Source organism: Monodon monoceros, unplaced genomic scaffold (assembly GCF_005190385.1).
Source record: "Monodon monoceros isolate NGI ecotype Baffin Bay Population unplaced genomic scaffold, NGI_Narwhal_1 Super_Scaffold_12, whole genome shotgun sequence".
In the NCBI taxonomy this organism is placed as follows: domain Eukaryota; kingdom Metazoa; phylum Chordata; class Mammalia; order Artiodactyla; family Monodontidae; genus Monodon; species Monodon monoceros.
The window spans coordinates 109,890,463-109,914,581 of record NW_021703768.1 but is presented as its reverse complement, the minus strand read 5'-3'; the positions used below and the strand labels follow the sequence as shown (position 1 = coordinate 109,914,581).

The 24,119-nt window shown below is 50.1% G+C and overlaps 1 protein-coding gene across 9 annotated transcripts in view; it reads left to right on the top strand.

Moving 5' to 3' along the window:
- P4HA2 (prolyl 4-hydroxylase subunit alpha 2) overlaps positions 1–24,119 on the top strand; it is a 78,590-nt gene that overhangs the window by 44,727 nt on the left and 9,744 nt on the right. For 3 of the 9 annotated variants that reach the window (XM_029217507.1, XM_029217509.1, XM_029217510.1), the window contains 13 exons: positions 1,630–1,729; positions 2,338–2,434; positions 2,722–2,873; positions 5,846–5,983; positions 9,452–9,691; positions 10,976–11,169; positions 11,953–12,129; positions 15,959–16,029; positions 16,266–16,365; positions 20,502–20,555; positions 21,105–21,170; positions 22,896–22,964; positions 23,357–23,453. In XM_029217507.1, coding sequence (XP_029073340.1) covers positions 1,630–1,729; positions 2,338–2,434; positions 2,722–2,873; positions 5,846–5,983; positions 9,452–9,691; positions 10,976–11,169; positions 11,953–12,129; positions 15,959–16,029; positions 16,266–16,365; positions 20,502–20,555; positions 21,105–21,170; positions 22,896–22,964; positions 23,357–23,453 — 1,555 coding nt within the window. Of the gene's footprint in view, positions 1–427; positions 435–1,629; positions 1,730–2,337; positions 2,435–2,721; positions 2,874–5,845; positions 5,984–9,451; positions 9,692–10,975; positions 11,170–11,952; positions 12,130–15,958; positions 16,030–16,265; positions 16,366–20,501; positions 20,556–20,996; positions 21,057–21,104; positions 21,171–22,895; positions 23,454–24,119 lie in introns of those variants that run through there. The other 6 variants (XM_029217508.1, XM_029217512.1, XR_003792739.1 and 3 more) reach the window with 5 other exon arrangements.

Genomic DNA, 24,119 nt, shown 5'->3' with positions numbered 1-24,119 from the left:
AGAAGAGAGGCCTTCTGGAATCCCAGGGTGGAGATGTGGTATGCTGAGACCTGGGAGCAGATTTGTGGCCGGCAAAAGGGGGATCTGGGCTTTACCTTGGGGCTAGGCTGGGCCATCTCACCTCTTCTCGGTGACTTGCTTTCATCTGCTGCCCTAACTTTATAATGGATCCCTTAGCCCACACTCCCTACCCTGCAGTAGGTTGTGGGCTGAAGGATCTTGTTCTGTGTATCTCTGGGCCCCTGACACCTAGGGTATTGATGGGCATGATGTCAGCTCTGCAGACATTTGGCAAGGGATGAACAAATGGGGACACTCACTTATTCTCTCCTCTTCCTCATATAGGAACCCGTTTGAGGGTGGGGGTCGTGGTTGGGCTTCTCTGAGCCTAATCTGGAACCACAGTGGATTGGAATTTCTTCTGAAAGGGTGAGGTGAGGAATGGTGGGCGTGACTGTGCATCTAATCATCGCAGGCAAAAAACTGCTGAGCTGGCGTTAGCTCAGACTTAGAATTCTGTGAGATAAGGCTTACATTTTGGAGAGAAAGCATTTGTATTTCCTTTATATTCCTTGTTTTCTCCCAGTAAATTTCCAGTGGGGCTTGGCTGAAGTAGAGCAGGAAGAGGAGGGACTGACAGAACCAGGGCTTACGCGGGTGCTGTTCCTTCAGCGTGCTCCAGGCTGCATGGCTGAGCTTGGAGATGATGTCCAAAGCTTCCATTGTGTACTTGGGTCCACTGCCAGTGGGGCTTGCCCCATGGTGTGCCTGCTGCCTTCAGAGCTGGGTCTCGCTATTTCTAGGCTGGTGAGAAGACAGCAGCTGGCCTCTTACTCATGTCAGCAGCCCAGCCTGGCCTAAGGTTTTGGCCCTGTGTGGCCGATTCATTTTTGTATCCCGAGTGCGTAGCTCAGTGCCTGGCATATGTGGGTCTTTAGTAAATATTTGCGAATGGTGATTCTCCATGAGGACAGTGTCTTCCAAGGAGCTCACTACAGGAAGAGCAGTGTCTGCCCAGTCTGCTCTAACTGTGGCCAGGTGCAGACCAGCAGGGAGCAGTCTGATTTCTCTTCTGGCTCACCATCTGCTGTGCACCTTATTTTGGGTGTGGGTCCCCTGGGGCATATTGTGTCAAGTTCTCTTTCTGTCATTGTCTCTCCTGTACTTTGTCTTCTTGTGGGCAGGGACTGTGTGTTACATCTGGGTCCTCAGCACCTGGCACTGTCCTCACACCTGTGCTGGAAGGAAAGACAGAAACGGAGAAGAGGTCTGGGCCAGAATGTTGAACTGACAGACTATTAGACCCAGAGGTGACTGTCGTCCACGGCCTCCACCTCCATTCAGCCTTCCCGTGTTGTCAGTGGTTACCAGAAGTCGAAAGGCAGAGTCTCTCCCAAGGGCACTTGGCCTCCCAGAGCAGGGGACAGAATTAAGCATACATCTCTGGTTCTATACCCTGGCATCTTTCCACTGGTGGTCCTGAATATTTTCCCTGGCTTCTGTGTGTTAGGTCAGGATTTTGGCATGTTTGAATGTGTGTATATATGTGTACATGTGTACGTGTATCCTTACTTAAGTTGCTTTTTACCATTGTTGATCTAATGACTACTATCACTGAATGCCTTGCAGACACTGCCTTCTGTGACCATGAAACTCTGGGTATCCATGTTGCTGGTGGCCTGGTTTGGTGTCCTGGGCTGTGTGCAGGCTGAATTCTTTACTTCTATTGGTATGTGCCAACAGGACTGTTGTCTACCTGAGCAATCCTTGGCTCATGTGCCAGGGGATGTCACTGCCTGAGGCCTGTTCTCATTCAGGGTGGGATGGCCTCATCCACTGGTTTTGACCAGATCTGGAGAGAGCTGCTGTTTCCCCCTCTGAGCCCTGATGACCTGGTGTCCTTCCTGGGAGCCAGCTGTCTCAGCTGAGCCTCCACCCTGGGTAGTGCAGGCTGCTCCTGGGCTGCCTGGCATTTCTGACCAACTTTCTCCTGGACTAGAGAGTAGTTCTGAGCAGAGAAGCCCCCAGGATGTCTGTGTCCCATAACATGACCCAACTGGGTGGCAGTGGGAGAATGAGATTTGGGGTTTCTTCCTTAAGGTGTCCTCAGTGCACTTAACATTCCCTTGGAGCCTCTGCCTCTCTCTTCCTGAAGCTGGGGGCCAGGACCATACGAATATCTAGGCCTCCTTTAACTCTAGGTCCCCATGATCCCAAGAGAGTTGATATGCCCTTGGCCCAGGGGGCTGGCCTCTGTGCTGACGTTTTGTGCCTCAAGTTTGGGAGCTGGATGTCCCTCATCCATTTCTTACTGGCCCTTTTATCTCTCCCTTGCAGGGCACATGACAGACCTGATTTATGCAGAGAAGGACCTGGTGCTGTCCCTGAAGGAGTACATCTTGGTGGAGGAAGCCAAGCTCTCTAAGATTAAGAGGTGTCTAATGTCCTAAATCCCCACACCCACCCTGAGCCAGCCCTCCTCCCCTGCCCCACCCCCCACCCCCAGAACCCATCCTGGGTGCCCATAAGAGGAAGCCCTTGAGGGGGCAATGTGGGACTGGCCTGGAGGTTACTTCATGCCAGTCTCCCAGAGTAGCTAAGTATGTGGGCTAAGGACTCACTGCTTTTTCCTTTTTAAATAGAGACCCCCTGAATCTCACCAGGAAAATTACCATAGGTCAAGATCCGTGTGTTAACCTTCCTTTTTCTCTGGTTCCACAGCTGGGCCAACAAAATGGAAGCCCTGACCAGCAAGTCAGCTGCTGACCCTGAAGGCTACCTGTCCCACCCTGTGAATGCCTATAAACTGGTGAAGCGACTAAACACAGACTGGCCTGCGCTGGAGGACCTTGTCCTGCAGAACTCAGCTGCAGGTGAGGGACAGTGAGCAGGTGGTTGGGTGAGCCAGTATGTCTGTGTGCTGGCACCTGGGGGGTATGGGTCGGAAACTGTCCTGGGTCGGGGTGTGCACGTGCAGTGTGTGAACATGCAGCCTGCCAGTCCAGTGGCTGTCATCTCTGTGGGGACCTGGCAGTTGTCTGTCCTTGCTTTTAATATGTTATAATAATCAGTTCTTCGGGATTCCCTAGTGGTCCAGTGGTTCGGACTCCAAGCTTCCACTGCAGGGGGCACGGGTTTGATCCCTGGTCGGGAGGTAAGATCCTTCATGCCATGCTATGTGGTCAAAAAAAAAAAATCAGTTCTTGCCTTTTCCTAGTGTTTTGGGGTCCCTTTTTTTTTGGTAGTGACTTTTTTCTAATTACGCTTTAGTAATACATATTTATAGAAACGTTGGAAAACACAAAAACAATCATATATGAAAATTACAGTTCTTAATCCAATTGCCTAGTGATAATCACTGTTAAAATTCTAGTCTTTTTACACATGTATATACATTTAAAAAAATGGAATCATACGTATATATCGTGGAATGCAAACTTATTTGCTTCGAGGGACCAAATGAATTAACAAAAGTAAGATAAGTGGGCTAAGTGGTGGGACCAGTGCAAGTTGGGGAGCACGGGCCTCACCTAAATTCATTCCCATTCATATCTTTTATTTCTTTCTTTTTTGCGGTACGCGAGCCTCTCACTGCTGTGGCCTCTCCCACCGCGGAGCACAGGCTCTGGACGCGCAGGCTCAGTGGCCATGGCTCACGGGCCCAGCCGCTCCGCAGCATGTGGGATCTTCCCGGACCGGGGCACGAACCCGTGTCCCCTGCATCGACAGGCGGACTCTCAACCACTGCGCCACCAGGGAAGCCCACCATTCATATCTTTTAGAAAGGAAACATTATCTGTTGGCAGATTTGTGACATAAGCATATACTGTTTTCCTGAATTTTTCAGCTTCTCTATATGTCCTTTAAATGCCCTTCTGCAACATGGTTTTAATGGCTGGACAGTAATATGCCATACTGGTGTAGTGTAAAACAGGTCAAGTCAGTGGATGTGGAATTGTTTCCAGATTATCAGCAATCTTACACATATCTTTATGCCCATCTCTGATTATTTTCTCATGATAAATTCCTATAAGTGGGATTTGCAGGTTAGAGTATGAACTTATTTAAAGCTTTAACTGTGCTTAGTCTTTTACTGTGGTAGTACTTTCTATGCTCTGATATTTTCCTCTTAGCAGGAGATGGTGGGGCAGGCCTGGAGGTGGGCCCTTCTGATTCCAGCCTTGAGCCCAGCCCCCCTGGACTCACTGTCTCTTCTCCCTGAGTTGGAAGTGCTGATTAACTTCAGACTCATCGTTGTCTCTCGGGGGCTGAGGCATTTTAGCCCTTATGGCCAGACTGGGCTGGGCTTGGCTGGGAGCAGGGTGGCCTCCGGGCAGGGATTGGTGAGCTTAGCCGGGCGGAGCTGTGCCCAGTGAGCTCACTGCCTCCAGAAGCCACGGCTGCCTTTCCCAGACCCTGCCTCCCAGCCTGAGCCTGTAGCTCAGAACTGGCTGTCCTGCCTGCAGTGTGGGAGAATAAGCCTGCCCATATGATCTTCTGTTCTCAAGTCTTGTTCTTCATACCCATCCCCGACCGTCAACATCTGGTTCCTCTGGAAAACCTTATAATTACCCGGAGGGAGACAGGACAGCCCCAGACAGCAATACGTTGTTTTCACCTCTTTCTTTCAGAGTTCTTTCCCCAGAAATGGGGAGAGGGGGAGGCAGGGAGTCATGCTAACAATGTGGCTTTTTCTGGAAGCATTTTTTTCCCCTGGATTGTAAACTCATAGAGTCTCTGACCATGCAGCCGTGAGGAAGACAGGGTTGCAGCATCTTGGTCCCTGGGTCCCCAGGCAGGGCTAGAAGTGGGTGTTTGAGCCTGAGGTCGTGAGAGTAGGTGGCTATGGGTCCTGCTGCTCTGGGGAAGAGACCAGAGAAGAAATGGCCTTGGACTTCCCCTACTAATTCTCAGCTTATGAGCACAACTGAAGCCTCTGAATCAGCATGGGAGGGCCTGGCCTCCACCTGGAGTCCTGAGATTGCAGGAGGTGTATATCTTGGTTTACAACTAGGGCTTGGAGTCCCCAAACAGCTTCCTTGGGTGCTTCTGTGCTCAGGGGCTCTCCCAGGCTCCAGGCTGTGGTCTTGAGCACCACAGTTGGGGAACTCATGCCCTGAGCTCATTGTGGGTCTGAGTGGTAGGAGTGCCCCAGTAAGCAGAGCAAGGCCCAGTGTGGTCTCTCAGGGGAACCATGCCGGGCTTATGCAGCCCCACCTAATACTGACCTTGGTCAGATGATTCTCCAGTCCCTAATCTTGGCGTGGGGACAGCACCAAGCACCTCCAGGACTGTCATCATCACCTTTCTGGATGATAAGGGCCAGTGGTCAGTAATGAGTGGCCAGCTGGGCTCTCTGAGTTGACCACTTCTGTCCCTTGGGCTGTTCAACCTGAGATGTAGGCTAGGAATCTGTGATTACCTGGCCAGGCTAATAATCCCGGATCAAGGTTTTCCATGTGATTTGTTTTCCACTGAGTGGTCAGCAAGTCCTCCCTGAGTCCTTTCCTGTGTCCCTGTCAGTTACCCTCACTGCCCTCTTTTCCTTCTCTCTCCACGCCAAGACTCTCAGATTCCCATGTGTTAATTAGTGTTAGGGGGCCTTTCTCTTCAGTTCCAAATGAGCAGCACAGGCAGTTGGTACAGTGAGGAGTGAGAAAGGGGAGGTCTCCCTGGACTGGAGCCATCAAGGAGGGCTTCCTGGAGGAAGGGGAAACAGCCTTTGAGGGAAGGGGCAGGGAGATTGCACTAGCCAGAGACCCTCCGGTGGGTGCCTGTCTGGTTCCAGGTGGAATTCTATCCCTGGATCAGGGTAACCTTTTGTTCTCACTCTCTCCTTTGGAAGGCTTTATTGCCAACCTGTCAGTGCAGCGACAGTTCTTTCCCACTGATGAAGATGAAACAGGAGCCGCCAAGGCCTTGATGAGACTTCAGGACACATACAAACTGGACCCAGACACAATTTCCAAAGGCGAGCTTCCAGGTAACTCACCACTCCGTGCAAAGCCTGTCCAACCTGTGTGTCTGCTGTGGTGTATGGACAAGGATGGAGCCACTGCTGACTCATGGTCTCTACGCTCAGGCTCACCACGACCTCTGGCTGTAGTTCTTTCTTGGGTTTCCAGTTGGTGTCAGTCCTCTATTCCCATGACAACTGTCTCCCCTCAGCCCCTGCCCCACCACCTCCCTCCAGTATTAGCCCAGGCCTGTCCTCTCTCAGCTCAGAGAATGCCGAGGTTGCTGCTCAGGACCTCCTTGGTCTCTCTCCCCAGGGCACCACTCAGGTCTGCACCCACACCCACTTCTATTCCCCACCCTCCGATTTCATCTTGCCTAAGACTGATCTCTGGATTCATTGCCCCATGTCCTGTGTGCCCTCAGTTACAGTCTCTGCCCCTGTTCATTCTGTGTCCACCTCTCTGGACTCTTCTCCACATGCTCTGTTCTTGCTTATCTAACAAACCACTCCCTCAGGATCCAAGGCCCTTTTGAGTCTCTGCTGCTGACTGATCTCTTCTCCCTCCTGGCTAGGCAGTTGGAGAGTCATCCACACTCTTTCTCTACTTCCTTGGTTCCTATGTCCTCTTGAAAACGCAAAGTCTGGCATCTTTCCTCCCCATTGGCCAATCCTGCCCCTGCAAGGTCACCAGTGGCCACTTGGCTGGTAAAGCCAGTAGACAGGTTTCAGGCAGAATGTTCTTTAGCTTTTCAGCAGCATTTGGCACACTGATTGCCCCATTCTTCCTGATAGTCTCCCCTCCTTTGAATGCTGGGGCACTGATCTTGGCTGTTTCTCTTTTGGCTCCTCTCTCTCTCATTTTTTTATAGGCCCCTTTTCAATTCGGTTGTCTGCCTCAGTATGTTTATAAGAAGGCATGTGTTGGGGTTTGGGGGCTATTAAAGGCCAATAAACCCAGGGATTCAGTTAGACTCCATTAGACCTTGGATGCCACCTCACCCGTGGGGACCCTGTAGGAGGCACGGCGGAGGGAGTCACGGTGAGGGGGAGGGATGCACTGTGTTGCCGGCTGGTCAGGGCCTGGAGCCTTGGTACTGAGGAGTCCAGTGAGCCAACAGGAAGGAGTGTAGACTTCTCCTTAATCCTCACTCAGTCAGGTTTTGGACCAAGCCAGGCCATGAGGCCAGAGAGAGAAGGTGGCTTGGGGCACCTGCAGGATATTTTCACCCTGTAGCTGTGAGAATGGTTGGTGGGAAGAGAGAGCCAGGCATTGACCTTTTACATTCAGTTAACAGACCCGTGCATATCCTGGAGGGGAAATGAGGGGTGGATGGGAGTTGTTCCCCAGGATGCCACCCCTACCTGGTGTCTCCCTAAGCACCTTCTCCAAGTGAGCCCAGCCGTTTCCATCACTTGAGGTATCACCTGTACATGGATGACATCCAGATCTGTGTTCCCCGTCAGGGCTTGTCTTCTGAGCTTTCAACCAGTGCAGGCAAATGACTGTGGGACATCTCTACTTGGATGTTCCTTGGGCTCCTTAAAATTCACGTGTCCCAAACTGAAATCCTCATCCCTTTTTGAACTGTCTACTGTCTTTCCTCCTTACATCAGCAAAAAGCACTCCATCCACTGGCTGCTCTGGATTCTACCTCCCTACAATGTCTTTTGTACTTGGAGGCCCTGACTCCAGCCTCATGGTCACTTCTTTCTCAACTGGATTATTGAAATATTATTCTAATTTATTGTATACCTCCAGCTCACTCCTTAAAATCATCCTCCATGTGGTCTTAAGCACATATCTTTTTACATGAGTTCCTGATCACAATGCTTAACTTTTAGGGCTAAACCAAATTCCTCTTAATGTGTGGTTTTTGTGGTCCTGTGTGGCACCATCTCCCTGGCTTCCTTGTCTGTTGTACTAAGCTTTGCCACTGCTCAGCTTCTTTGTTCATCCCACAACCTCTGCAGGAATACCTTTACCCCCTTCAGCTGGGTTTCATCACGTGTGATTGCCCTTCAGCCCTCAGCTCTGCTGGCATTCTCCAGGGAGCACTCTCTAGGGAGCAGACTTTCAAGTTGGCTTCTGGGAAGGATGCTGAGTGTCTGGGAGCCATTCTTGACATTTTTGGTATCTGTGAGACATGTTGATAATAGCTACTGATTATTACCACTCTAGGGAATCATAGGAGACACTTTCATATGTCGTCTTGTTGAATTCTTGGCGCAAGTCCTCTAAAACTGATGGTATTATCTCTATTTAGAGATAAGGGACTAAGAATCAGAGGGGCTACATAACTTGTCCATAGTCACACAGTTGTGGGGTGCCATAGTTAGGCCCACACAGACCCTGTTTTGACCAGCTCACTCAGCTGTGTTATACTGCCTCCATCAGTGTTCAGTCCCTCGGCCTACAGAGCCAGAGATCTGTGGAGGTACGTGGAGAGTGAACAGGGACTCAAGGACCTCCCCGCCCCAATCTGTGTTCTGCCTACTAACTCTGTCTTGTGTTTACTGTCTCCATTTTCCTGTCCCACATTGTCTGTTCCTGAGCCATCATGGCGAGCAACCCTTGGTCTCTGAAGCAGCCAACACACTGCATCAGGGGTTTCATGCTGGACATCTTGGACATCAGGCAGCAAGAGACTGCTTTGAGGCAACTCTTCCATGTCAGCCATGCCTAGGCTGCTCTTGATGGGGTTGTAGGGAAACTCCCTTGCTTTCCAGGGAGGGTCACAGCCTAAACCCTGCATCTCCCCATAGCTTACACACCACATCTCCTTTTTGACTTGAAACTCTCTTCATGGTCACTTTCCAGCGCTGAGCCAACAGCAGATGACCTGTAGTCACAGGACTTGCTGAATTGATCTTCACCAAGGGCCCCACCACCTAGTGGTCAAATCTGGCACTGCAGTCTTATCTCTTGGTCTCCCTTGGCATCTGTCACATCACTCCTGCTCCTTCTCTTTCTTTCTCAGTGTTATTCACTCTGTCCTTTCTGTATAGGTGGTCTCTGGGGCCCTGGCCTCAGCCACCTTCTCTACTCTTTCCTGACACTATTTCTGGAAGCGATTATCTTCATCCATGGCTTTACCTTCCACCTAAGTTCTGTTTTTTTATATTTAACTTATTTTTCTGACTTCCAGTCTCAAATGGCCAGCTGCCTTGTAGACATCTGCCATGTGGCTCACAGGACCTTTATACTTTGCTGAACACTATTCCTTGGGCTTTCTTGGCTCTTCCGTAACAAAGGACCCTTCCCACTTGGGGAGTCTGAAGTTAGGAGGTAGGCTGTGCACCCCAGCCCGAGGCAGGGCCAGCCTGGCTGTGCTTTCCGTACTAATGGCCCTTGGAGGTGTGTGGTCTGAAACTCTGGTGGGGCTCTGCTGGGCTGATGCCCCCCACCCAGGGACCCGGGCTCCCTCAATGGGGGAATCTTTCTCCCTAACCCAGAGGCTCTTTGAGCCTGACTATTTGCCTCTCCTGCTGCAGGAACCAAGTACCAGGCAGTGCTGAGTGTGGACGACTGCTTTGGGATGGGCCGCTCGGCCTACAATGAAGGAGACTATTACCACACAGTGCTGTGGATGGAACAGGTGCTGAAGCAGCTCGATGCAGGGGAGGAGGCCACCACATCCAAGGCCCAGGTGCTGGACTATCTGAGCTATGCCGTATTCCAGTTGGGTGACCTGCACCGTGCCCTGGAGCTCACCCGCCGACTGCTCTCCCTTGGTAAGGAGGTTCTAGGGAAAGGTCAGATGCAGAGGGGGAGGTAGCAGGGGAACTGGTCGCCCTGCTGGCCACTACCTGACTGCTCTCCAGGAGCTGAGCCAGTCTGACCTGCCGCCTAGCCACTGACTAATGCTTTGCTGCTTTCAGGCCCAGTCCAGCTGCCAGCTAGCTCTTTACCCACTGTAGTTCTGGCTTAGCCCTTGCCCAATCACTGATGGATACACTCAGGCCTATGGCACCCGTGGCCCTACATATGGATTCCTAGTCCATTTCTAAATAGGAATCCAGTGCTTCAGTGCATCTGCTGCTATGTAGGGTGGAGCCTATACTGCGTCAGGAATAGCTTGAGAGGCAAGCTGTATTTCAGGGTTGCTGCAGTGACAGTGACCTGACCTGTTAGAGCCCTGAGGTCTAGCTGGTGGACTTGCCATGGCTTTGGTGATTTCAGTTGTCCTGTGGGGTTAGACTGCAGGGGATCAAAAGCACTGTGTCTTAAGAACCCATTTGTTCCACCTCTTACTAATATATGGGATATCATAGTCTGAGATTTCACAGACCAGCAAAGACTTCCTTTCACTGCTCCTTTTCATGGGCTTTGGGTCTGAGACCAGCTAGTGTGAATGTCTGTAAGACGGATGTGGGAAGAGAGCTTTTTTGGACTCTGTCGTGTTAGTAAGAGCCTTGTACAGGGAGTCAGGACACCTGGATTCCTCTTCTGAATAACCTAACCTTAATCTCTAACATCTTTGGGCCGCAGTTTCCTCATCTGAGGGGTAGCACAGTAATCCTGCCAAGCTTGCTCCTTCTTGTTGTGAGGCCCCCAGGACAAAGCTGTGGGAGTGTCATATGGCCCTTCTTGCCGCCGGTGTTTCAGCCTGCCTTCTAGCTGTGGCCAGCATGTGATGTCACCGGTAGTGGATGTACTCTAGGGGACGGCTGTAACTAGCACACAGCCAAGTGGGGAGGAGGAGGCAGAACTCTGGCCTGCTTCTCTGGACCTGTGTCCTTCGGACTTCCAGGGAGTTCCGGAGGAGAGCCGCGTTGGTGGCTAAGCGTCCCCTGCGCCCCGCTCTTGTTGCTCCTTTCTCATCTCTGACCAGAGTAGGGAGAACCTCTGTTGGCCTTTCCTCTACGACCAGCGAACTGTGCTTAGGTGCTGTGGAAGGTAGAATGCTGCGTGCGAGTGAGCTGCTGGGAAAGAAAACCACTTACAGAATAATTTCTCTAAATGATCTAACAGATGTTTGTGGTTTCCTTTTGCTTCTTCTTCTTTGCTTTTTCTAGACCCAAGCCATGAACGAGCTGGAGGGAATCTGCGCTACTTTGAACGGTTGTTGGAGGAAGAAAGAGAAAAAATGTTATTGAATCACACAGAAGCTGAGCTAGCACCCCAGGAAGGCATATATGAGAGGCCTGTGGACTACCTACCCGAGAGGGATATCTACGAGAGCCTCTGTCGTGGGGAGGGTGTCAAACTGGTGAGACACGTGGATGGGTCAGGGCCCAGGCTGTGGACCTAGACTTTGGCTCTGGACAGGCAGATCTGAGGAAGATGTTCCTCTGTCTGTAGGTAGTTTTCTCAATTCTTGGTAGCATCTGCTGAGGCTGACACGTGGGTGTGCTCTGAGGTATAGGACAGGAGACTTGTCTTCCCTGATGTCCCAGGCAGAGTTTCAATCCTCTAAGTTATTACTGAGCTCCCCTCCCGACCCCAACAGGGCAGCTTCTACTTGACTCACTATTCTGAAGAAAGCCATGAGTGTGGATGTGCCTTGGGCCTCCACTGAAGTCATGATCTCTAGCAAAGACCAGGCAGTTGCTAGAGTTTGGTGTGGGGTATCACTGGCCTTTGAGAGCCCTTGGACCCCAGTGCTTCCTCAAGGAGGCTCAGGTGTGAGACAATCTCTCGGTCTTCTCCATGCCCATGTCTGCTTGGCTCCCACTGGCTCCTCTGTCTAGAAAGACTTCTCCCTGGCCCTAGCCCTCCTGACCTACCCACATCTCTGTGAGAGGGGCCAGGGATTACACCCTGCTACAGGACTTGTCAACATGAGGTATTCTTGGGAGGGAAGAAACATTGCATGATTTGTGGGGTATCATTTCATGCCAGTCAAACTGAGGGGCTTTTGTTTTCTTCTCTGGTGAGGCGGGAGGGAGTGGCTGCTGGACATGGGGTGTGAGGCCAGTGTCTGCAGCCAGCTAGCCTGGGACTGAGGGTTAGGACTCACTCAGTTCAGGGCTTGTTGCTCTGTGCTCCCCAGACACCCCGAAGGCAGAAGAGGCTTTTCTGTAGGTACCACCATGGCAACGGGACACCACAGCTGCTCATCGCCCCTTTCAAAGAGGAGGATGAGTGGGACAGTCCACACATCGTCAGGTACTACGATGTCATGTCTGATGAGGAAATCGAGAGGATCAAGGAAATTGCAAAACCCAAAGTAGGTGTCTCTGCAGTTCCTTCTTGGGCCACTCACTCCTGGTACCATGGGGCAGTTTAGTTGCTTACCCGGCTGGCCTTTGCTTATGTCTTGCATGAGTCCACTGTCGGGTACTAAGGTACTACAGACTCAATTTGACCTTGAGGGTTCATAGTCCAGTGGGGGAAGAAAATTGAGGGAACCAGTATGGACAGACAAGGGCTGTGATAGAAGGGCACACTGGAAGCAGGGCAAGCCCACAGTGAGAAGTGTCACCTCACCTCACCGTGTTGGGGGCTGGTGTGTGGGCTAGTTTTTAGGAAGTTATGCCTTGGGGCATTGCCAAGGTGGGTCCTGTGGGTCTCCTGATTAGGATTGCAAAGAAGTGATTGACTTGGAGGAGCACGAACATCTCTACAGTATTGAGTCTTCTCATCCAAGAGCACTCTGGGTCTCTCTATTTATTCATATCTTTAAAATTGTTCTTCACCTAAGCCCTGCACTTTTCTTGTTAAATTTATTCCTAGGCAGTGTTTTTTTTTTGTTGTTGTTATTGTAACTTCACAAAAAACTGTTTCTTTTGTCATTATGTTTTTACTGGTTACATTATTAAATTAGTTTACTATTATATACTAAACTATTGATTGTAAAAATATATTTCATAGTAATAGCTAATGTTTACTGAGTTGAGAAGTGTGACAGGCCCTGGTTTTTTGTGTTTTTTTTTGGTAAATTTATTTATTTTATTTTATTTTTGGCTGTGTTGGGTCTTCGTTGCTGTGTGCGGGCTTTCTCTAGTTGTGGTGAGCGGGGTCTACTCTTTTGAGGTGCATGGTCTTCTCATTGCAGTGGCTTCTCTTGCTGTGGAGCACGGGCTCTAGGCACGTGGGCTCAGTAGTTGTGGCACACGGGGTCAGTAGTTGTGGCTCACGGGCTCTAGAGCAGAGGCTCAGTAGTTGTGGCACATGGGCTTAGTTGCTCCGCGGCATGTGGGATCTTCCCGGACCAGGGCTCAAACCCGTGTCCCCTGCATTGACAGGCGGATTCTTAACCACTGCACCACCAGGGAAGTCCTGGCAGGCCCTCTTCTAAGTCCTTAACATATGTTAACTGCTATGTCTATTTAGCAGGCTCTGTCATCATCTTCATTTTACCTGCAAGGAAACAGACATGGTGCAGATCACAGCTACTTGTTGAACTCACTTATTCTTCATTTGGATTTTAGCTAATTATCTTGGGTTGTCCAGATAGTATTAGCATCTGCAAATAAGAAAAATTTTGTTTTCTCCATCCTAATAGTTATAGTTCTTTTGTTTTTGTTGTCTTCTTGAACTGCCCAGAGCTTCTAGAGCATTTTTACAATAGGAATCTTTGTCTTGTTCCTGAATTTCATGGAAATTCTTTTGGTATTTCATTGCTAATTATGCAGTTGGCTGTTGGTTTTGTATATATTCATCATGTTGTAAAATTATTCTTCTATTTCTAGTTTATAAAAGATTTTCTCCTTTTTGACATCTTTCAAAGAGAACTACTTTCTGCCATATCCCCAACCTTCTCCTATCACTGGTGATTAGAAGGGAGGATTTAGCTGGAGATCCTCTATTGCTCTGCTCCTAATAGAATTGTAGAGGCCAGGAGGCCCAGCACTCCTGGAGAGATCTAAAATAGGTTCCTATCCTAGGCCCTGGACTGTATCTTGGAACAGCCTTGGCTTGACATACTAGGACATCTACGGCTCAGAGTCAGTTCTTAGTGTCATTGATGTCGCTGAGGGAGGATCTAGCCAGTGTGTGTGGGGAATGGGGACCAGAGACACCTCGCCCTCTGCCCCCCAGCTTCCATTCCCTGGACCAGCTCCAGATTCCTCCAGGAAAGAAAGCTGCTTTCTTGGCTGTCAGGTGAGAGAGGCACTGTTGTGCCATAACCTCCTGAGAGGGTTCTCCCTTGTCTCTCTTAAAACATCGCTGTGTGTGTGTGTGCGTTGATGTTGGGTGCATGTGTGCACATGGGTGTGTCTGGGCAGTGTGGGCAGGGAGGAGTGTGTTGGGAAAATTTGTCTTTGAACAGAAGCCATGTGAAGAGCCAAACACGTTGGCTATTACAAGCTGACCTCTCCTTTCCGGAGCCTGTGAGGGACAGATGCTATGCTGGCTTTGAAGTAGGGCCCATGAGCTTAACTTGTCCTGTGGGGAATGCCTGGCAGCTGCCTGTGGGTCTCTGGTCTGCTTTCAAAATAGCCCTGTCTATCCCTGGGAGCAGAGCCCCAGCTGCCCAGAGCCTCCCTGTGGGTGTCAGGCCAGTGCTGCGGCTCACATGTTTGGATGGGGTCTAGCTGCAGCTGCAGTTGTCATCAGGAAAGAACCGTAGATACGATCTCAGGGAAGCTCTCTGCTCTGGGTGCAGTGCCGTCTTACCAGAATGTGCTGCAGCAGCTCGTGTCCAGGTTGGTTGATCTCACCTCCTGGCCAGTCTTCTAGTCCATCCACCCCCTCCATCCCTTCTGCCACCTCTTGCCCTGACCTCTCCCTTACATCCTCACTGGCCTCCTTCTTCCTGCTTTGATGCCTCCTTAGCCAGCCCTCCATGATGTCTCCACAGTGATCCTTCTTACATTCAGATTGTGGTGTCCCTCCCCTGCATAAAGCCTTCCCTGCTTCTCATTGGTCATAGGTTGCATCCAGCCCAACCCCCACTTGCCTCCTCAGCCTATTCTCATCTCTTTGCTCTGAGTTCTAACCCACAGTCATAGTGCCACATCCATTTTCACCTCTGGGCGTCTGCATCGCTGATCTTTCCCTGTTCCTGTAATGTTCTCCCACCTGGCTAACTCCTACTTACCCTTCAGATCTCAGCTAGGTGGTCCCCCTGTAGGAAACCATTCTTGACCCTGTAGACTGAGCTCCCACAGACATTGAGCTTCCCCTCTCCCAGCACCTACCATGCTGTGCTGTGATTACCCAGCTAGTTTTCTGCCTTCCCCACTTGACTGAGTTGTATGAGGGCAGGGGCCATGTCTTAGTCACCCAGCAGTGCCAGGCACATAGTAATCACTCATTAGGACAGTCCACAGCCGAAGCACTGGGGGCTGGCTCCAGGCAGCAGGTCCTTCCTGGGAGTATCACTGCACCAGTTTGTGGAGACTGGGGGGATATGAGGTAGGTGAGGTGGGGTGTGTGTGCGTGTGTGTGTATGAGTGAGTATGTGGAGGTGGCTTCCAGGCAGCAGTTTACTTATTGCACCTTGTAGATTCCTTTCCTATTCTATCATCTGACCTTGCAGGCCTCCCAAGGTAGTGAAAACTGTGCCTTCTTTTTTTGTTCCTTGCAGCAGTGGGAGGCCAGCGTGGGCTGGTGCAGTAGGAGAGTGTTTGGGTAGGTTTCTGGGCAGAGAAGGCCGCTGAGGTTCCCAAGGACAGTGTAGTTGACCACGTTGAGAGGAGCATGCAAGATTGAGGCTCAGGGATGGCAACACAGTCTGAGTGTGGTAGGAGCAGCCAGGTGCAGGAAGGTGTGGTGGGTGGGCCTGGTGAGAAAGGGGCTGTCCAGGCAGATGGGCAGATGGACAAAGCAGACTCCGTAGGCATAATTCTGCAGACAGCATGGACCTGGGAGGGAGCAGGGGCAGGCAGCAGCCAAGCAGGGTAGTGGCCAGGGTCTGATAGAGCAGGAATTTGGAGGCCCCAGACCACTGCCCTGGCCTGGCTTGCAGGATCATGGGGCCTTGGCTAGAGCCACTGACTGCAGAGCTCCTTCCCGCACTGGCCTGATTGACAGATCAGGTCCCAGTCTCTCCAAGAAAAAAATACTCAAGGCAAAGAATGATAAGTCTGCCCTTCCTTCCTGCCTTCCAGCTTGCACGAGCCACTGTTCGTGATCCCAAGACAGGTGTTCTCACTGTTGCCAGCTACAGAGTTTCCAAAAGGTTAGCAAAGGTGATGGTGGTGGCGGGGTGGCTGCTCAAGCCCCAACTCCTGGGCCTCCCAGTTCCTATTGAAGGGAGGGTGGCTTGGCTTGTCCTCCCTGCTGGCACCTCCCCTACATGGAGCACTCACCCCGTGCTGCCTGTTAGTGCTGGCCCTGATGCTGGGGAGAGAGTGCAGAACCTCATCGAAACCTGCCTTCCCCACCTTCCTTTCTCTCCCTCTTGTTTTGGCTTAGCTCCTGGCTGGAGGAGGATGATGACCCTGTTGTGGCTCGGGTGAATCTTCGGATGCAGCACATCACAGGCCTAACAGTAAAGACTGCAGAATTGTTGCAGGTATGGCTTGTTTCTGGCAGCCCTGGAGTTGGGAAGGGAGTATTTCTAGCTAGATGTTCTTCCAGGGTGCTCAGGGCCAGACATAGGGAGGCTTGCCCAGTAAACTGTAGGACTGCAGGATGCTATGAGTATGGAGTGGCCTCGTGTTGGGAAGCCAGAATTAAGTATGCCCACTGGCATTCAACAATTAGCATTGAACAAATGTCAACTGAATGTCTTTTGTGTGCCCAAGTATCATACTCGGAGCTAGGGATCATTGGTGGGCATGGCAGGCCCATTTATGTCTTCTTGATTACAGAAGCTGAAATCCTGAGTTGTTTCAGGGACACCTCTAAGAGCTATAAATATCTTCATAGGTCATGGTTCTGAGTCATAGTCAAATGCACTTGGAGGTAAAGTGTTCTGTAATACATTGGTAGCATTGAGAGGCCTGGACTGGTTGGCTGGTGAAGGTGGAATGCTCCTTTCTAAGTACCCCCTTGGGACCCTGGCCTCCTGTTTTTTATTTCAGAGGTGATTGTGAAGAAACATGGTAGCACCATGCTGAAAATTTTGGGTAAAGCTGCTACTAATGTGTTGTCTGTTCTGTTGAGTTCAAATCAGTACTGGCCACACTCCCTTCTGAATATCCCAACTTCTGGGTTCTGCTGTAAAATGACGATCTGAGACACTGCCAGAGAAGTTTCAATGGCATTTTTCTTGAGCCCCCTGGATCTGTCTGTTTGGCCAGAGTTCCCGTGTATTTAAGAATATCACACTTTACCTGATCAACCATGGCTCTTCAGTAGAATACTGAACTGAGATCACTTGGAAAAGATTCTCTGAACTTCTGCCTGGACACATACAAGCAAATCAGCACTCATTTCCCCCACCCCATAGCTGTGTCAGCAATCAAAACCAATTTTGAAGGTCATCCTTATGAATCTATGTGAAGTCCACCAGAGTTTTTAAAAACATGCTGATTATCTTACAGTCCCGTGAAATTTTAATGTAATTTTTTCATTTCAACTCAACTTAGTGTTGAGTTTGTAAGCCTAATTTTTGGGTAAGTTCTGCAGACAAGCACATCAAGAGAGGACTTCTGCCACATCTCCCACTTTCCTCTTACATGTGAGAACACCACCATTTCAAGAGCGATAGGGGCTCTCCATTCCCTGGGTGCATCCCTGTTGGCGTAGTTGTGATTCATATCTTCCTGGAGCAGCTTTGTTGTTGTTGTTAAGACATCTACCACTGCATATCAGAGCCAGTGTTAGGACTGCTGTGGCCCTTACTGAGGATGATGTTCTTTTTGGTTGCTGATTCTGTACCCTGGACCAAGAGGCTGAAAAGAGTGTACAGGACCTGTGCCCCTGTTGCTCTCCTGGCTGCACCCTCTGAACCCTATCTCACATGCAACCCCAGAAGACAGCAGCTTCGTGCTTGGACTGGCTTCTCTGCCACAACCCTGGCTTCATCTTAACTGATATCTTGTCATGTTGTAACTCAATTGATGAATGGGATCTGAATGCCGCAACTCCAGTGGAGGGGCTTTTATGGTCAGGGCTCTTCTGGAAGAAGACCACAGCTGCCAGGAGGTTGAGACACCATTTTTGTTTGCTTTCATTCTCTAGGAACTGCCTTGGCATTTTCTTTGCCAGTCAGCATTGTTGAAACCTTTGATCCTACATGGTCTGAGGATAGGAACCTGGGTTTCAGTACCTGTCTGTGCCCATTCCACATTCCATGCAGTGTGATACATGCCTAGGCACCAGCAACAGCCTTCTCACCAGGGTCCCTACAGGCTTCTGGAAATGAACTGGTTTTTATGCTATCTATTGACACTCTTTCATCTGTAGTTGATGTGTTTGCTATAGATTATTTGGAAGAAAGGGTAAAAGAGGCTTTCTTTTGAATTGGATGAGGGCCTAAGAGTGGAAGAGATGCTACATTGCCAGAATTCTTGAAGTTTGAAGACACTTCCGACTAGATGTGTCAGCCTCACCAAATAAGTGATTTCTAACCATTTTTTCCCCTTCATTCTGACCTCAGTATCATAAATACCCACATTTTTCAAAGGACTGATTCTTCTACTTTTGTAACAAATGAATACCTCCTCCCAGGAATCAGTTTTGATTGTTATTAAAGGTATGGGTCTGTGGCCCGGAGTTTTCCCAGATGGTGATTCTGATGGCTGCACATCCGGAAGTTCCCGTGACACTTGTACTATTTGGGGACAGTATTAAAATAGGATAGGTATAAATAGCTTTAGCACCATGATCAAATGTGATTCCCAAAACTGTTAAAAGATGAGCCAGCTGTTAACAATACAGCTTCTTTCATTATCCCCAGGTAGTGAAAGTTTAAGCACTCCATCCAACAAGTGGGAGTGTTGGAAAATGCAGTCATCCCCTGCTGCTCCAACAACAGGCAGCAACTGAATTTTCCTGAGTGCACTGGCAAATTGATCACAGTCATGTTTACAATTTTCTTCAAGTTCTCGACTATAGTGGATCCAAAGAAAAAGCATTTGTAATGTCACTTCATCAACTGCTCTAGAACTTCCCTGCTTAGATGAACCTCCAGGCTTAGGGTCACCTGCTGACCTCCTTGCACTAGGCCTCCTTGCACTGTTGATAGGATTTCTAGCTATTTTTGGTGTGGGAATCTTTTTTTTTTTTAATTGTTAAAAAAATAAATTTATGTATTTTTGGCCTCGTTGGGTCTTCGTTGCTGGGTGCGGGCTTTTTCTCTAGTTGCTGCGAGCAGGGGCTACTCTTCGTTGCGGTGCACGGGCTTCTCATTGCGGTGGCTTCTCTTGTTGCGGAGCACGGGGTCTAGGCACGCGGGCTCAGTAGTTGTGGCGCGTGGGCTTAGTTGCTCCACGGCATGTGGGATCTTCCCCGACCAGGGCTCAAACCTGTGGCCCCTGCATTGGCAGGCGGATTCTTAACCACTGCACCACCAGGGAAGCCCCTGGTGTGGGAAACTTGAAGGCTAAAGCAGTATATGACAGCATATTTTCTCACTGATTCTGATTCTTCATATCAACATTTTAATTTTTTTGGACACGGAAAAATCATGCTGCCGAAAATCCACATTTCATCACATTTGATAAATACTGTTTTTCACTCCAAGAGGAGGATTTTCTCTCTTGTAAAGCTCACCCTTCCTCTCTCTCCCTCATGTCCATGGGTCGCCATTATTGCCAGTTTTGCAGCATCTTTCACCTGTTAGAATTGCCAAAACGGATATACAAAATCAATTTTCTGAGGACTAATATTTGAACTCCAAAGGTGTGTATGGTTTCATTAAGATACAGTAGCCAAGTGTTCCCAGATGGACATTAGTGGTACCATTTGGTACATCAGCTTTCATGTCAGATTCTGTATTTTGTCTTGAACTTCATCTCTCATCTAGCTACTGAAGCTAAAATAACCATTGTGATTTAGGACTTATATTGTGCTGATAAACTGTTCATAAAAGCATTTATGATTTCTAATCCAATTAGTGGCACCTGAGGTGGCTCAGGCCCTATTCCAGGTCCAGGCTTCCACTGGGGGCACTGAGGTAGAGCAGCAGTTTTGGTCCCCCTGCAGCCAGCCGCCCATTCCCTGCTGCTTCACTTGGATGCAGAATTACTCTGTGCAGTGTACCACTGTGAGATGGAGTGGGATTTGTTTGTCCTATTCAGACTGACCAAGAAGAGCTTCTGGGGCATGGTGACAGAGGTGGCAGGAGCACTGCCAGGCACTGAGTAGCTTCCAAACTAGCATTAAAAAAAACCCCAATCCTGAGTTTGTTGTTGGCATTCTTCTGGATTACCATCTCATTATCTTCCAAATAATCAGGGCCCAGGCCAGGGCCTGCCTCAAGGAGGGCTCCCTCTGCTGCTGCCCTGAAGGGCTGGAGCTTCTCCACAGTGGTCATCTGCAGCTTGCCCATCTTTTCCTTTTTGGGAAACCACATTTGTGCTGCACCCTTCCTCTTGGACACAGCTGTAGACCTGTTTGCAGCATTTGTTCTGCCTGTACTGGCAGGGGATAGTTACCCTCCTTAGAGAGGTTGCTCTTGGGGATCTGGTTGTTACCTAGGGAGATGGGCTGCTTCAGGGTGGTTCATGCTGCTAACAGTCCAATGCTGTTATTTCCCACCAGGTTGCTAATTATGGAATGGGAGGACAGTACGAGCCACACTTTGACTTCTCTAGGGTAAGGCCCAAATCACAGGTGCTTTCAAGGGCTCTGCTGTAGCTGGTTTGAGAAGGCTGGAGCTTTTAGGAGCACTGTGGCCTTCACATCAGGCCCCCCTGCCTCACCAGGGCCCCCTCTTTGTTGCTGGAGAAGCCCAAGTCCAGAGCCAAGTGCAGCCCAGCTGTTTCCCCTGTGAGGTCAGGAGTAGTCCCCCTGGCCCAAGCCTGCCATTCTTTGCCCTGACTCTAAAGCAGAGGACCTCACTAGGTCTCTGTGAAAGCTGTTCCTGCCCCCTCTCCCCCATGCCTGGCCAGGGTTTCCTTTGCAGCCTTGGCCCCTGGTCCAGGCCAATATATGGAACACATACTTAGTACCTTCCCTTGACCTTTTTGGCCCCAGTCCTGTGGGTGGTGGGTGAAGTCAGTTGCAAACTCGGGTGAAAGTTGTTGTCTATTGCAGCGACCTTTTGACAGCGGCCTCAAAACGGAGGGAAATAGGTTAGCGACGTTTCTTAACTATGTAAGTATTGGGTACAGGCCCACTGTTTACTCTCACTTAATTTTATAGAAGGATGAGCAAGATGCTTTCAAGCGTTTAGGGACGGGGAATCGTGTGGCCACGTTCTTAAACTACGTGAGTATGACGCGTGCAGTGTATGGGCCTTAAGGGGAGCCTGGGTCCAGAGTGCTCTCTTATATCCACTCCTGTCAGAGCTGATACCCCCAGCTGTTGCTTGATGGCTGGGCCCTTCTGGCCCTCAGCGCCCTTCTTGGCTGGAGTAGAGAGTTGCCCTTTGTTGCCATTTGTGTGCTTCCCCCAACCCCTGTGACATTTACATCCCTGGCTCCTATTAGATGGCCCACAGCTAGTCTGGACTTTTGGGATGGGTGTCCTGGAGGGTTCCCTGCTTGGCAGCAGAGTGAGGAGGTAGCTTGGAAGTGCTCTTAGATGAAGCTGCCTTCGTTTCCCCAGAGCTCAGTGGCCTGCCTGCCACCTGCTACCTGTACTCCAGCCACAGGCTGTTGGGTTTACCTCTCACACAAGGAACAGTTTCCTCTCCCCTCTGCTGAGACAGCCAGGTCTAGAGAGGCATAGAAGCTGTCAAGTAACTTAGAGACAGAAGCCTGTGCCCACTTTTCCCTTTGGTGTCTTGTTTAAGTTTTTATCATGTGGTTATTATGTGCTGGGGACTGCCGTGAAGATGCTGGTGAGCAGGACATTTGTGGTCTCTCTTAGGCTTACGGTCCTAATATGAAAGACTTACTTTTAAACATAGGAGAGGTAATTGTTTAGTTACCATAGTGATAAGTGCTTTGAAGAAGTAGTGCAGAGTTGGGGTTCAGAGAAGGCCTACCTTGGGAAGTAACATGTCGGTTGAGACTTGAAGATTGAGTGGAAATTAGTTGGTGGAACATGATTTCTGGTAGAGAAGAGAATGTGTGAAGACCTGGAAGAGGGAAGGAGATTGGGATGTTGGAAAAAGAGAAAAAGGGTTGTGGGTCTCAGAGATAGTGCATTAATCTGGGGTGGCTAGAGGGAGAGGCTGGTGAGACTGCCAGGACCTTCAGCCCACTCTGGTGGGAAGCCATCAGGGGTTTTCATCTTATTCATTTACCATATGTCTGTTGGGTGCCTTTCAGTCTGTCTGGTATGTGTCCTGTGGAAATATTTTAGCTCCACGTTTGATTACATTACAGGCAAAAAACTTGAAGTAAGAGACAGATGAGAAAGAAGTGGCGCTTGGGCATGAGCTGAGGCATGCTCTGTGGGCATGAGTGCAGCCTTGCTACTGTGGATATTGTGTTCCATTTAGTTTGAGGTTTTACTGTGGGAGAAAGCAGGCCTTCTGGAGACACAGTGCCCTAGCTGGCCCTGGGGACGGTAGCTGTTCTGGGAAGGTGAGGGTCTGACTAGAGCTGCACGTTACTCAAGCCAGAGAAACAGAATCCATAGCTGGGACCACAGATGGTGTTAGAAGCTGCAGGGAGCTCCTGGTCAGGGAAGCTCACAGAGCACAGTGGCTTAGGCAGGCCAGCCTGGATGAGGATAAAGGGGGTGGGGTCAGTCAGGCATTTTCCCAGTACAGACTCAGATTTTTCCCACCTGACAGCCAAGATATGGGTATCCTGCAGGCCTACATCTCTCCATGGCATGGAGACTGTCCTGATGAACCACACAGATTAAACAGGGTTTAGGGAGGGGCAGGGTGTGGGAAGAGCCTTTCTTGGCCAAAGGGCTGGTGGTGGAGTTGTTCATGCTCAGAGGAGGGTGATCTGCATACTTTGTCATGTCCTTGGTGGCTCAGTTGCTCTGAGAGCATTGAGTAGAAGGGCCAAGCTCTATGCCTTGTATTCCCAGATGAGCGATGTGGAAGCTGGTGGTGCCACTGTCTTTCCTGATCTGGGGGCTGCACTTTGGCCTAAGAAGGTAAGTTCTGGTTCTTGTGGGTCAAAAGTTGAAGTGCAGAACTCAGACCTCATCGATGTCTCCTAGTCCCATTCTCTGGCCTGCTTGAATATCACTTTGAGGGGCCTTAGCCCCTTCCTGCCTGAACCCTGACCTGTGGTCTCAGCTTCCATCTGGCGAGATGGGATGGAGAGGGAAGTCCCTTCAGGGCCAGGTGGGATTCCAAACATCCACGCTACCGTGAAGGGTAGGTGCTTTCTGGGGAGCTTCTCTGTACTGGAGTGCCAAAGCCCTGTGCCCCTGGACATGGGAAAGTGAGGGTGTTTCTACTCAGGGAGGGCTCTTTGGTACTCGGGGTCAGATCCTCGAGCCCAATATCTAAGGGTGTTGTATGACAGGGCTTCTCTTTCCAGGGTACGGCTGTATTCTGGTACAACCTCCTGCGGAGCGGGGAAGGTGACTACCGAACGAGACATGCTGCCTGCCCCGTGCTTGTGGGCTGCAAGTGGGGTGAGTGGCTTAAGGTGTGGTGTTGGCCTCTGGGCTCTAGTGGTCAGCCTGAGACTCTGAGCTGGGAGACAGTTGCTGCTAAATTTTCACAAAGCCAAGACTGTCTCACTTTTTGAGATTTGGTTTTTTGTTTTTGTTTTTTCTTGCTAACAGGTAGTCCCACCCAGCCATGTTGCTGTCCACTAGGCTAGTTATGTGCCAAGACAGCTGGTTGGGAACACTCCCAGAGATGCGTAGAGAGCTAAGGAAGCCCCAAGGAAGAATAGCTACATGAGCTTCATAGGTCCAGGAGGGCTCCCCAGAAAAGTGGACTCTGGCAAGGGTTCAGAGGTTGCAGTGGGGGAGAACTGAAAACAGAGAGGAGAGAGTGTCCCAGGCAAGCAAAACCCACGTGGAACAAGGCACAGGCTAAAACGAGCATCAAGGTGTGGGGGCTGGCTGCCTTTGTCTCTTGTGCAAGGGGAGGCCCGTGGCACAGGGGCCAAGAGATGAGGCTCAAGTCTGGGACCAAACTGTGGAGGCTGAAGTTGAGCTTTATTCTGGAAGCAGCTGTGGTGAGTCATAGAGAGGCTTGAAGCAGGATGTGACAGGAAGTGATCACAAAGAGATAAGTTTGTAGCCCTCTTGGAGAGTTATGGGGATAAAGAGTGATAGGTTCAGAGAAAA